This window comes from Amborella trichopoda, chromosome 5 (genome assembly GCF_054954075.1).
Source record: "Amborella trichopoda isolate Santa Cruz 75 chromosome 5, AtrichopodaSantaCruz75HAP2 v2.0, whole genome shotgun sequence".
Classification (NCBI taxonomy): Eukaryota; Viridiplantae; Streptophyta; class Magnoliopsida; order Amborellales; family Amborellaceae; genus Amborella; species Amborella trichopoda.
In genome coordinates this window covers 3,432,947-3,446,038 of record NC_142340.1, presented here as the reverse complement: position 1 = coordinate 3,446,038, position 13,092 = coordinate 3,432,947, and the positions used below count along the sequence as shown (strand labels likewise).

Here is a 13,092-nt window from a genome sequence, read left to right as displayed (position 1 = left end):
TAATATTTCTTAATTATTTAACATTTCTTACTATATTCAATTATTATTATTTATCTATAGCCAAAAACATGTAATTTAAAGTAAATTCCTTTGAACAAAGTAAAAATAGCTGTTAAATATATAAGCTTATATGTAAAATTCACTATAAGTTATATGTAAAACGCACTATAAGTTTATCTCATATAACTTTATGTGGTATACAATCGGATAATTTATTATCATAATTAACTATATTGAAGCAATGAATTATTAGTGATAAAAAATATCACACAAGTCAGACTCTACTTGGATGACAATTAATCTCAAGAGTAAACCATCTTATTGGAATTAATATATACCTTATATTATACAATACTATTCAATCATTTAACTTTTTCAATGAATTTCCATTTATTTTAGTTATTTGTAGCTAAAAACTATGATTTTAGCAAATTAATTTGAAAAAAAAACAACTTTTTCAAAATGATAAATTTATATGTAAAACTGTCATAAGTTGATCTTGTAAAACTTTAGGGAGGACACTGCAAAGCAACATATAATTAACTATCAAAATTAAATTTATTGAAACAATAGTAATATCTAGTACATTCAAACAACAAACTTTATAAGTAGTTAGCAAGATTAAGTTTATTTATCAATGATATCAAGCACATCAGCAGGAATAAATGCTTTTTATAACCAATGATCATAGTTAACACGTCGAGGAACAATAAATATATCAGCAAATAAACACAGGTAAAAAATCAATTCTGTTTCAAAAAGTTGAAGTCATAAATTTGGGTTAAAAATAGAGATTGTAAAAAGTTAGGAAAGTTAAAGAATCATGAATATTTTGAATTTGGCTTTAAAAAGTGAAGTAAGAATACTAGGTAACATTATGATTTGTAATTATTGTATGGATGTGCATTGAAATCAATAAACAATGATTTTAGGTCCTTACCTAGTATCATTAAAAGTAGTAAGGAAAAAGTTTATATAAGGTTGCAACCTTAAAATGTAGAACTATGGATTCACCTAAAAAATCCATTGAAAAATGTTGGTTTAATGTTGAAAAACTTTTTGATTGATCATCTCAACATCAAGATGTATGACTATGAAAAATAAAAAGATTTTGAGTCTCAAAAAGAGTGCATCTTACAACATATTATCCACACTTTCCATTTTCAAGATTTTCATATGTTTATAGATCTACTTGATTTTAACCATTTTTTAAATTTAAAATTTTATCATTAGATATAAAAATAGATTTTGAGATAAGTCTAAGAACATTTTACATCAAAATTATATGTTACAATAAAATTTGAAGGTGCACCTTAATTAGATTGTATAAGGTTACAACCTTATGGAAACCACACCCTTAAAGTAATTCTTGTCAAAAAAAATTTGACCAAAAAATATACATACGCCAATTCTTGTCAAATTATTGTGCTGCGACACAGAACATAAAATGAAACAACAACACCACCACCAAACACAATTACTCCATCCATTAAGAGAAATTCTAACATAATGTATATGATTACTTCGCTTTTTTTGTTTGACAATTTTACTTAATTTTATTTAACTAAAGTATGATTACAATAACATCAAGATAACATAGTATAAAAAGTTACTAAGATTTTGTAAAGCAACACTTCTCTTGGCTAGACCATCGGCCAACTAGCATTTATCTATAATTTGCATTCATATTGCTCTAAGCCTCCGATGTGGTATTAATTCTTTATTCCACCAGTTAATTACATTAAAAGAATCGCCCTCAATTAAGCAAACCCACCAATGTCTCCTCCAATACAAGCCGATGTGGTATTAATTCTTTATTCCACCAGTTAATTACATTAAAAGAATCGCCCTCAATTAAGCAAACCCACCAATCTGTCTCCTCCAATACAAGCTTAAGTCCTTGTAGAAGAAGACTAACTTCACCTAATTTGCAGTAGCGGAGCCACATGGTTCAGCAAAACAAAAACAACAACATTATCATAATTTCTAACAACTCCAATATTTCATTCCAGCCCCGAGTTCCTAAAGGAACTCCCATAAAAATGTATAGTTAGAAGAAGAAAAAGACCCTTAGTACAGGATTGTAATTAATTAAAACACAAAAAACCAAAAATGTGAAACAATGGTCCACCAAAAATGTCATGTAGTATACAATAGCAAAATAATAAAAAATTTGAATAAGAAAAATTAATCGATCTTGCAAAAAGAAAGCAACTAAATGCTTAAACAAACCCAAATATTCGAACCTGAAATTGAGTTGTTAGCTAATAGTGACTATTTCTCTCTCTTGCTATTATGACGATGCTATGTGTTCAGAGAAGAATTTTCATTTGGATACTCATCGTATAACTCTCCTTATTATTGTAATGCATTTGGTTATTTTGATTGGTTATTTTTTATGGGAATATACTGTTGTGTTTTTTAATACACTCGATGTTGGTGCAAAATTTTCATAGAATTTTTCATTGCATTGTGATTTTTTATTTAGTTCCACTTTTAATGCCCATTATCTGTAAGCCAAAATCTAAAGACATCAAATGATAAAGAGAATGGAAGTTTTAATAAAGTTATGGGGAAGGATTATTTTTAAATATATATATATATTTTTTCTAAAAAGATAAAATACAGATTATATTAGGTCCATTAATAAACATGATTTTTCAATGATCGTTTGAAAACTTTAATTTTATTGTATTTTTAAAAGTTGGAATTTTTTTTTTAAAAAAAATGTATATTAGTTAGAGTCACAAGACCAATTTAAGGAAAAATATAAAAAAAAACGATTTACTTTTAGTAGAAGGATGTCACAATTTCTCTTGTTTAACAGATTCCAAATCACTGAGTGTGTCATTGACTAGGCTCAGCCCTAATTAACACCTTCAAAATGTAACTCCCTAATCTATTGAGAAAATGGGTAAGGACCTGTCTTCTCCACTAAATTACCTAATTTTTTTTTTTAAATCTCAAACTTTATGACAAATCCATCCAATTTGACATATAAAATTTGACACTAGTAGCAATTATGTCCTATTTGTAACAAAGATAAATGATCGCATATAGGGATGGCAATGGATCCAAACCGACATGGGACCCGAGGGGGTGGCAATGCACCCAAAATGACATGCCCGAGGGGGTGGCAATGGACCCAAAACGACGTGGGACCCGAGGGGGTGGCAATGGACCCAAAACGACGTGGGACCCGAGGGGGTGGCAATGGACCCAAAATGACATGGTACCCGAGGGGCAGACCAGATTTGGGTTCGGGATTGGTTCAAAAATTGAACTCAACGGGTTGGGTCTAGATCCAAATCTCAGACCCAAATACTATTTGGGTCTAGGGTTGAGTCCATTCTGGTTTGGGTTCGATAATATTTTTTGGATCCCAATATATGAAATATATTTAAATATAATTAAAGAGTAATGATCTTATGAGACCTCTCACACCCATGTGTGTAGGATCTCAAAAGATCATCATTAAATTTGGCATAGATTTCTAAAAAAGTTATCACAAGAGTGTGGAACTTGACTTTTTTAAAGATTTGTGACAAATTTAATAGTGATCTTTTAAGGTCATACATACATGAATGTGGGAGGGTCTCATAGGATCATTACTCATAATTAAATATATATATAATTTAATTTTTGGGTAATTTGATTAGGTCTAGTGAATTCGGATCCAGGTCCCATAGCATTTATTCGGGGCCGAAACCGGGCCATACCCAACCCATTGCGAGGCTCATAATATGCAATTAAACAAAAAATATTTTAATTTTAATAACAGGGTAAAATTGAAAATAATCCTTCCATCGACTTATGGCAAGAGAAGGGTGGAGAGTGAACAAACTTATTAGTGATTTGGTTAAAAATCCTGTGGGAATCGGGGACCCAAAACCACAGCTAAACCCCATTCTCTCTCTTTCTCTGGCCATGGCTTCCAGGTACCGCGCCCTCACAAGAACCACCATTTCTTCTCTGAAGTCCGCCATGAAACCCAAAACCTCTCTCCCCAACTCCACAACATTACCACCCTCGTCTTCTCCCACTCGTCTCTCTCTCTCTTCCAGGCAAGCACACCACCGCAACTGGTCATTTCTTCTATTTCCTTCTCTCTATACAGTAGTCTTTCATTTCCTCATTTCCCTCTCTCTCTAGACAACTCTCATTTTTCTCTGTTTCTCTCTCTAGGTTGGACACGGAATTGCGTTGCTGCCGGTCTCTGTATCCGCTCCATAGCACGGTGGCTTCTGCGAGGCTTATTTGTTTTTTGGGATTGGATGGGAAGGCGTCGAGGTCGATGTCTCAGGGTAGTCTCTGTTGTTCCTATCCAGGCATCTGATGTTTTTCTTTGTAATGTGTAAGCAGCTTCTTTTGCCTTCTGGCTTAATGTTCCATGATAGGCCAAAACTATTCATCTTGGTATTGATTAAATTTTAAAATGACGAAGATTCATGTTTGGCTAATGCTTAAAGTGATTGAGGTGATGGATTCCATGGTTGTTGGTGTTTGGGGGTTTTTTGAGGCTGCTTGGTCATTTCATTTGCTATGGTTTCTATATATGTAGGAAAAAACTGAAAATTAAGAAAGAGAGAGAGGGGTTTCTTTTTCTTTGTTTCCTTTTTCTTTTTCCCTTTATTTGTATTTAGTTGTTGTCGAGTTTGTGGTCGGCCTGCCCTAGTAGCCCTCCTTTAGAGCCAGTTTCAATAAGATCGAAGGTTTATGGACGTTACCAAAATCGATCTAAACATCACCCATTGACATTGAGATTAAATTTAGTTTTGGAGGTTTTATAAGTGACCCCATTGATGTGGGTTGGAAATACGGCTATAACCCTGATCCATATAAAAAGTTCATGGTGATATTAGAGAGGAGATAAAATATTATGCGAGTATTGTAAAAAAGAAAAAAGAGGAGAGAGAGGCATCCATGGTACAGCTGAGGTGATGATAGTGATCACGAAGGGTGTGAAGAGGTGGAACAACTTGCCTTATCCCAGGGGCAGTATATGTGGACTTGTGGATTATAGACCTTTGATATGCATCCTGATTTTGTATGTTATTTCTTATTTTCTTTCATTTTCTTGATGATGAATTGACGTCTTGCTAAGTTGCTATCTTGGATTATAGACTAAAACATGTTTCAATTTACAATGCTTGGAATTATGAACTAAAATATGTGTCAATATGTATTTTTTAATTTTGTACACAATATCTGACCTTAAAACATCTTTTTATTCTGCTGAGCCGCCTAGGTTTAGGGTGGCCTGACCCCAGCTGCCTAAGCACTGCCAGGCATTTTTTTGGAACACTGCTTGGAAAGGAAAAGCAAGTTACCTTTGGCAATTGGGATTGCTTGGGGCATTTCAGATTTATATTCATTTTTTGCCAATTGTGTGATAATGACCTCTGTTTTCTTTCATGTTTTCGGGAAATGAATATATGGATTTTATTTGCTTTGCTCTCCACTGGAAAATCAACCATAATTGAAATGATCTAATTTTGATCATTCAAAATGAAATCGAGAGTTGGGGTTTCCCAGCCGTAATTTCTCCAACTTTCAAGCCTTCTATTTCCAGTAATATTCCTTTCTGGATCATGTTTGTGATCTGGTATGAGTATAGATAATTGAATGCTCATGAAATGGGGAATAGTAGATGATAGTTTCCTGGTCACTGCCCAAACAAACTAAATAAGATAAGGCATAGGGTTTGTTGTGCGCGGAAGCTCTAAAACTCAACGAGTTGAGTTGTAGCAAATAAAAAACGAGAAAAGCCACAATTGGCAACAAGCAAGAAAAATAAAGAGGGAAAGAAATAATGTAGAAGGAACACCAAGATTTTAAGTGGTTCCCCCTAAAGGGATACATCTACGGACATAGCAAACTAAAATCCACTATACTGATGAAAGTAGATCACATATTTTTGGATCCAAAAGACATCTTACTAACCATTGACAATACCCAATCAAACAACCTTCGAAACCATTTTCCCAACCGACATCCCCTATCGTTATCATTCTTCTTTACTTTTGGCAACTATTACTGAAGAGACTAGATAGATCTCTTTACAAGGGGCATATCACCCAAAATCTCCATGAGAATTAGTTCTCTACAAAAAAAAAGCCTCTCTCCACACGAGGCATGGGCATACCTTTTCTTTCACTAACAGCTCACTTCTCTCTCTAGAGGCTCCTTCTTCTCTGTGCAGGAGCCGTTACCTCTCTCTAGAGCGAAGTCCACCTTTCCCATAAGGTGACCCAGATAAAGGAATCCCATAAATGTCACATATTCTCAAACGTAAGATATAACCAAGGGTCCTATCTAATTGTACTTCATTGGGTATCCCAACTAAATTAGGAAACTTATTTATATCAATCCTAATAATATAGGATTTCCATATGGATGTGATTTTGGACATCACCATATCTCATAGGGTTTAAGGTCGAATGAATATGGGATCGGCAAGTGAATAAGTGAGGCATGAAGGAACCATTCTTTGTCTCAGCTTGAGTACTGATTCAGTTGCTCTACTGATGGACACGCTATGCGACTCACTTCTTTATCTTTCCATAGCATCTCCCAACTCCCAACTTTATTTATTATAGGATCTTGCTATCTGGCGATGGGTGTCTTCAAGCATCATCATCCTCATCCGAGCCCTATACCAACTATTTCGGGTCGGCAACATGACTCATGTTCTGCCATTCTGCCCAGATGGGTGTCTTCTATCATTTCCAACGTGAAGTTTAGACCTTGTTTTTCCTGGTTATTTGTTCTCAAGTATTGAGCTAGCTGATGCTTTTTCTTTGTTTTATTTGTTGACATTAATCAGGATGTTCTTTGTTTTTTTCTTTTTTAGAGGGAACTCAAACTTGAATTTTGCAAGCATTATAAAGGAAGTTGAGAATTTGGTCACATCCGAAGGAAACTTATTATTAAAAAATAAATAAATAAAGATTTCAGATTCTGTTCTGATCATTGTAATTTGAGTGTGCAATTCTTAAGTTGTAGCTCTCTTTTTTTATCTTTGTTTGAAAGTTGTAGCTTAATTATTCCTTTCTTAGTTGTATACTTGATAATACAGAGGCATTTGGTTGTTCAGTTCAATGTAGCTAGTACATAATGTAAATATGCTGTTTAATTATGGGGTAGATACCTATGAACCACTGTACACTTTTGTGATCATTGCATGGATTCATTATTCAAATTGTCAAACTAAATGTTCATGTGAATGTGGTAGTCAGAAATAGTTAAAGAAATCTTGCAACTGAAGTTAATAAACAAATATGGATTTGCTTGTAGAGAACCATTAATGCCTCGACATCGAGCTAATGAACATAAATTGGATGCTTAAGGTAGTTATAATGTGGAAGATGTTGGCACTGTGTATGGTGAAAGAATGGTCGTTATTCAGGGGAAAACCACTAAAGAAATGCAAAATCCACGTGGTGATGGTTTGTGAAAAATGCAATTAACTTATGGCTAGATATGTATGAACTACTGAATGTTTTTTTCATAAATGTGTGAACTCAGTTTTCAAACTAGCAAACTAAATGTTCATATGAGTGTATTCCTCATAAGTGATTAAATGAATAAATATTGCAATTAATTGTAATAAACAAACATGGAAATACTGACAGATAACCATTAATGCTTGGGCGTTAAGCAAACTAACAACTCCTGATAGTTATCAATGGAATATGTTGGTAGTGGTACAGTACTGTATATGGTAAATGGCTGGTATTTATCAAGGGGAAAACCACTAGATTCATGCAAAATTCAAGTAGTGAGTTTTGCCTTGGTTTATGATCATTTTAATGCGAGGGATTTTTGGTAAATTATTTATTTGCTTGTTTAATGCAAGGGGGTTTTCTCTATGCACATTTACACATATCCCTTTGTAGGGTTGCTTCCAAAAAAATGCAGCTGTCTTATATGTAAGCCATACGAATTTTTGTTGAGGATTTGGCATTTGCTCTCACAAACTATATCCGCACACAGGAGATTACAACGCTCTCTTGACCTACAAACAATGTCCATTGACATTTCTCTGACCTCAACAAGAGATGACCCTCAATGAACCCTCAACGGTAGTGCATATACCCAAGGAAAAGGGATTTTAGACATGACCCAGGCTATAGACTGCCCAACCCTACTTTGTAAGAACTTCAAAATTACCACCCTACTTACTATCTCATAAAGCCATCTAGGTTCATCTAATCCATCACTAGTGGGAGTTTTTCAAAGTTTAGTCCACTGACTTACAAAGTTGCCCTTTTTCCTCTTTTGAAGTAAAAATTTAAATTTAAATTATTGCATCACATCTCTTCCTTTGTTGCAAGTTTGGCGAAGAATGGACTTTTCACCCATCAGAGAGGCATATAGTGGATAATCTCAAGATCCAATGGCATCCCATGTGACCCAAAACCTCATTTTTGGTCTCGTGGTCTCCTCCACTGGAGGGCCACTACAAACTCAACATTGATGGTTCGAATCCTGGATTGGCTGGTTGCGGTGGGATCATCAGGAATGACATGGGGGGCTTCCTTGCTGCCTTTGCTGCTCCCTTGGGCCATACAACCAACAATATAGCTGAATTTCTATCTCTTGAAAGAGGCATGCAGCTAACTATTGAGATGCAATGCTTCCCATTGCTTATTGAAAGCGACTCACAGATTTTGGTGTGCTCCATCCTTGGATGCCATAAGGCCCCATGGATTCTTCGCATTTCTGCATCAAACTGCACTCACCGCCTTGCAGGCCGTTCTTGGAACGTATCACACATCTATTGCAAGGCCAACATTGTAGTGGATGACTTGGCTAAGAAAGCTGCAACCCTTTCAGGGGCCACCGTTTGGCAAGCCTGGCCTTTGGACTTCTTGCCTTTTCTCATCTCTTCTGACATGGCTAGGTTAAAATATGAAAGAATTGTAACATAAGCTCTGTATTCCTTTCTTTCTTTCACTATTAATGAAAATGGGTAGGGCCCCAAATCCCCACAAATTTACCCAAATAAAAAGAAGTAAAAATTTAAATAGTTCGTAGAACCCTCTTTTCAAACCCTAGCAATCATTTCCATTTCCTACTGCCCTTTCTTCTCCATCATCTTTCTTGTTCCTCACTCTCTTCCCCTGGACTGTTTGAAAATATACTTTTAGACAGATAAATGAAACCACGCTATCAAACCTATTTTTGATATCATGAGTCCAGATTACGGAAAGCAATGTGTGGTGTGGAAAGACAGTTGAATCATGATGACTGTGAGACTTGTCATATTCCATTAATTTACAAATGATTGATGGAGAAACCAGAAAATGGGGGAATTTGGTCTATGTGAGAATTCAGAAGCCATGAGAGAAGCTTACCACTTTGCCTAAAGGCTGCTGAGCAGGTGAAAGTTGTGACTACTTTTGTTTGAACAAATGTGTCAGCTTTTCTGATACAAAAAGGATTTCAATGGTCAAGGCTTCATATTTTGCCAGATTATTGGTACATTTGGAGGTTGGCTGAAAAATGTGATCCATAGATTGTTATTATGTGTAACAAATCCGAAACAGACACCAGAATCATCTACACCAATAGCTCACTTGGAAGATACCTTCCAATTTATTGAACTAATATTAGAGAGTCATGCTTGTCCAGTAGCATCATCTAAAACATCGGATAAACAAACAAATAAATCCATATTACCCCTTCTGCTAGTGGCTTTGCCCTGACTGAACTGATCTATCTACATGAACAACATAGGAAATTTGTTTAGTCCCCCAAACAGGGCAGACCTTGAGAGAAGATGGTTGTCTGGGTTAATTCTTGTTGAACATGTGCAGGGAAACAGCACCAATTCTTTTCGGAAAACAAGTATTTGTGCGAGTGGATTTTCTCAATGAGAGGACATTTCGCTTCACAAGTACTTCAAGTATCACAAGTACTTCAAGTATGATTATGGCAGTGAATACCGTAAAACAATGCCAGCTCAGATATCTAGGACTTGCACAATTGGCTTAGGCTAATGCTGAGGTTCTGCTGCCAAGGGTCTATTTATAATTGAGAATTAATTTATTTTGATACTGTGAACATTGATTTATGATTGAGAATTTGTATCAAGACTTTACATTGTTGACAGCATTCTCCAAATGTTTGTTTCTCATGCGAGAATGTTTTCCTTCATGCATTACATGGTAAAAGGTTCAGCTATTATAGGCTTGGAAGGGCATTTGTGCACATATGCATTTCCAGCTAACTAATTGGAAAACTTTTCGTTTATATGTATTTATTAGTAGGGAATGGAGATTTCTAAGGCACTGGCCATAACAAATGTGTGTATTATATCGGAACTTTCAACCGAAGGAATACATCTAGAATTTTAGATTCTACTGAGGGGTTTTTACTAGAAGTGCAGGAAAAGAGAATGAAAGTAATGTGTCTAGCTCTTGCATTCAGGGTTTTTGTAGTAGCAAGCTTGAAGAAGATTACTTCTATGGGAGACCACTGTAACCTTCTTTGCCCTTGATTTATTACTGAAACTATGAACGTTTTTTATGAACTTGAAGGGTAAAGTGGCTCACTTGGCATGCCAAAGTACATGTGTGTTGGCTAGTCCCTTGGCAGTATGGTTATGACAATTATATTGAACATTATGTTTCATTGAGAATGTTTTTCTACGAATATGTTTTGTGTGCATGTTAGAGAATGTACATACCTCATATTGAGGTGCATTGCTAGCCCTTCTTGTTTTCTTTTCACCTTATTTAATTTATGTTGTATTCTCTATTTCATTATACTCCCTGTATTGCCTTATGGGAATATACTTTGTTGGCGTTCTACCCCTTTCTACACCATCTCTTATCCAACATTTCATATCCTCCACCAAGCTTTTTTGTTATCCTTCTCATTTTATATCAGGTTGTGATCTAGGTCAATACCTCAGTGAACCGTATCGTCCTCCTAATACTTAAGGTTTCTGTAATTAGTTGACATACTTCCTCTATTGAAACAAATAGAATATTCTTTCCTCCTTTCTTCCTCCATCCTTAATAAAGTCATCTCCATTCGGGAAAATTTAGGTGTGGCACCAATAGGTGATAAGATGAGAGAGAGTAGACTAAGGTGGGCTGGCTATGTGTGGCACAGACCTAGTACAACACCTATTAGGAGGTGCAAGTTAGTTCAAGTAGAAGATTCAAAAAGGGCAAGGAATAGGCCTAAAAGGATGTGGTTGAAAGTAGTCCAAAAAGATATGATGACTTATGGTCTCATTAAGGGTATGGCTTTTAATAGAGCAGAATGGCAGACCATGATTCGTGTAGCTGACCCCAATTAATTGGAAAAAGGCGATGGTGATGATGATGATGACATTCTAACAATGAAGGAAGGCAACAAAACTCTTTCCAAACAAGGACCCACGAACTCACATTGTCCATAGCCCATTCTCTAAACACTACATAGCCAGCTAGTAAATGAATCATTGGAATCTCCAAAAAGTATAGATATGTCACATTTCACAAAGCAATTGACCTCTTTATTGACAGTGCATTAAACCAGCTTCACGGAAAGAATTTAACTAAATTTCACACTATCCAACACGCCTAGAACGGATCCAAGCAGTCTAGACCAAACTCCAAGCATGGAGGCAATACATTAGCAAGGTGTCCACTGGTTTTCCACTTCCGTACTCAGGAAGAGTAGATTTTGGGGTCTAAACTTGCCAGTTCAGAGTATTCTGACTCTGACGGCAGAGTCTATTCTCAAAGCCATATTTTTAAGCATTTCTATTAGCTACATAAAATCATGAAACTATATTGCTTAACCAGTTTTTCATGTTTTATAAGAACTTTGGATGTTGCTCTTGATGATGACTAGTGAAAGCACCGCTAATATTAATGCTTAAAGAAGATCAGCTGGAACAGCTTATATAAATCAAGAGGGGCAGATCAGTGATCATTCGGTCTCTTTTGTTTCGCCCCAATTTTAGCGGACACGTCCTCTTGGCAGCGTAGAAGAAGCCCCAAAAAGAAAATATTGAAAAAAATATCCTAGGAAATGTTTCTTTTTGAATTTGATGGGTGCAGGTTGTCCATCATGGGTAGCAAGATCTAGCCTTTTAGGAAGCCAAAATCAATTTTCTTTTCTTTAGATGGTTCGTCTATGATGGTGAGGCAATTTAAAAAATTTGAGGTTTAAACAAAATCCCCTGGGGCTTTGGTCTAACGCCATTCTTTCTTTCCTTATGGGGAGGACATATTCATTGCATTTTCTCTCCCTAAAAAACCATTTGTAGTTTTTTTTCACCATCTTCTTCACTGAACCAAAAGCATGCGTGTGCCAAATTTGGGGCAAAACAACTGTCCCTAGTGCGCCCGTAATGTGGAGGGTGGATACTCTGTGCATGTAGGCTGCTTATTTTTAATTTCATGCTGCAGCTAAATTGTATGGCACCCTTGTCAAACTGGAAATGTTTGCTGAAATATATCTTCTTGTATCTTTTGCTACATTTGATTTTACCCTTTGAGCTATGTGTCGTTTTCGAAACTAAGAAAGATCCTCTGTGATATTGCTAATGTGAGTCTCTCTTTCTCTGTGTGGTCTGTGTGTGTGTGCACGCTCCACATGCTAGTTATACAGGTTTCACTTTTCTCATTCATGCCGCACTATAAATCCTGATATTGTTTCGTTTTCTTGAGAATACCTGATATATATTTTTACCCTTGAACTTGTTTTCCAGAGTTGGGCCTTTCGGTGCCGCGATAAAAGCTCGGAAAGATGTTAGTAGAATGGTTGAGAGAGCCTTGTCCTTGCCTCAAATCTTATTTTTATTTTCTTATGGTCACCATCAAAGAAACTCCTTGGATTTTGATGGACTACTCATCTTTGATCACCATTCCATTGTTGGGTAATGACTGAATGACATGGAACTATTTTAGGATCAATGACACACGATTTCAAGTTTTGATAGACTTTAATGTTTCCATTGTTCCAAGTGTATCATTTGTGTTAATTTATTCCAATAAGCTGCAATGCTTATCTAAAATTTCTTTGAATCATCTCACAACTTGTGTGCCGAATTTGTAAGGCTCTTATCTTCAGTTTTATGATTTTTAT

The 13,092-nt window shown here is 35.7% G+C and overlaps 1 protein-coding gene across 2 annotated transcripts; it reads left to right on the top strand.

Annotated features, from left to right (window-relative positions):
- Window positions 1–3,894: 3,894 nt before the first annotated feature.
- On the top strand, window positions 3,895–13,021 carry LOC18443389 (protein NONRESPONDING TO OXYLIPINS 2, mitochondrial). Of its 2 annotated transcripts, none has more exons than XM_011628423.3 (3): window positions 3,895–4,064; window positions 4,186–4,304; window positions 12,716–13,021. In XM_011628423.3, exons 1-3 carry the CDS (start codon window positions 3,928–3,930, stop codon window positions 12,739–12,741), a joined length of 282 nt encoding a protein of 93 aa, XP_011626725.1. In that variant the 5' UTR covers window positions 3,895–3,927; the 3' UTR covers window positions 12,742–13,021. The 2 variants fall into 2 exon arrangements, with proteins under 2 accessions (XP_011626725.1, XP_088723042.1); XM_088866916.1 differs by having other exon boundaries at window positions 4,186–4,354.
- The last annotated feature ends 71 nt before the right edge of the window (window positions 13,022–13,092 follow it).

Coding starts and splice junctions, on each gene's coding strand:
- LOC18443389 (XM_088866916.1), top strand. CDS start 3,928: ATGGCTTCCAGGTACCGCGCCCTCACAAGAACCACCATTTCTTCTCTG. Junction 4,065..4,185: donor CGTCTCTCTCTCTCTTCCAG/GCAAGCACACCA, acceptor TTCTCTCTCTAG/GTTGGACACGGAATTGCGTT.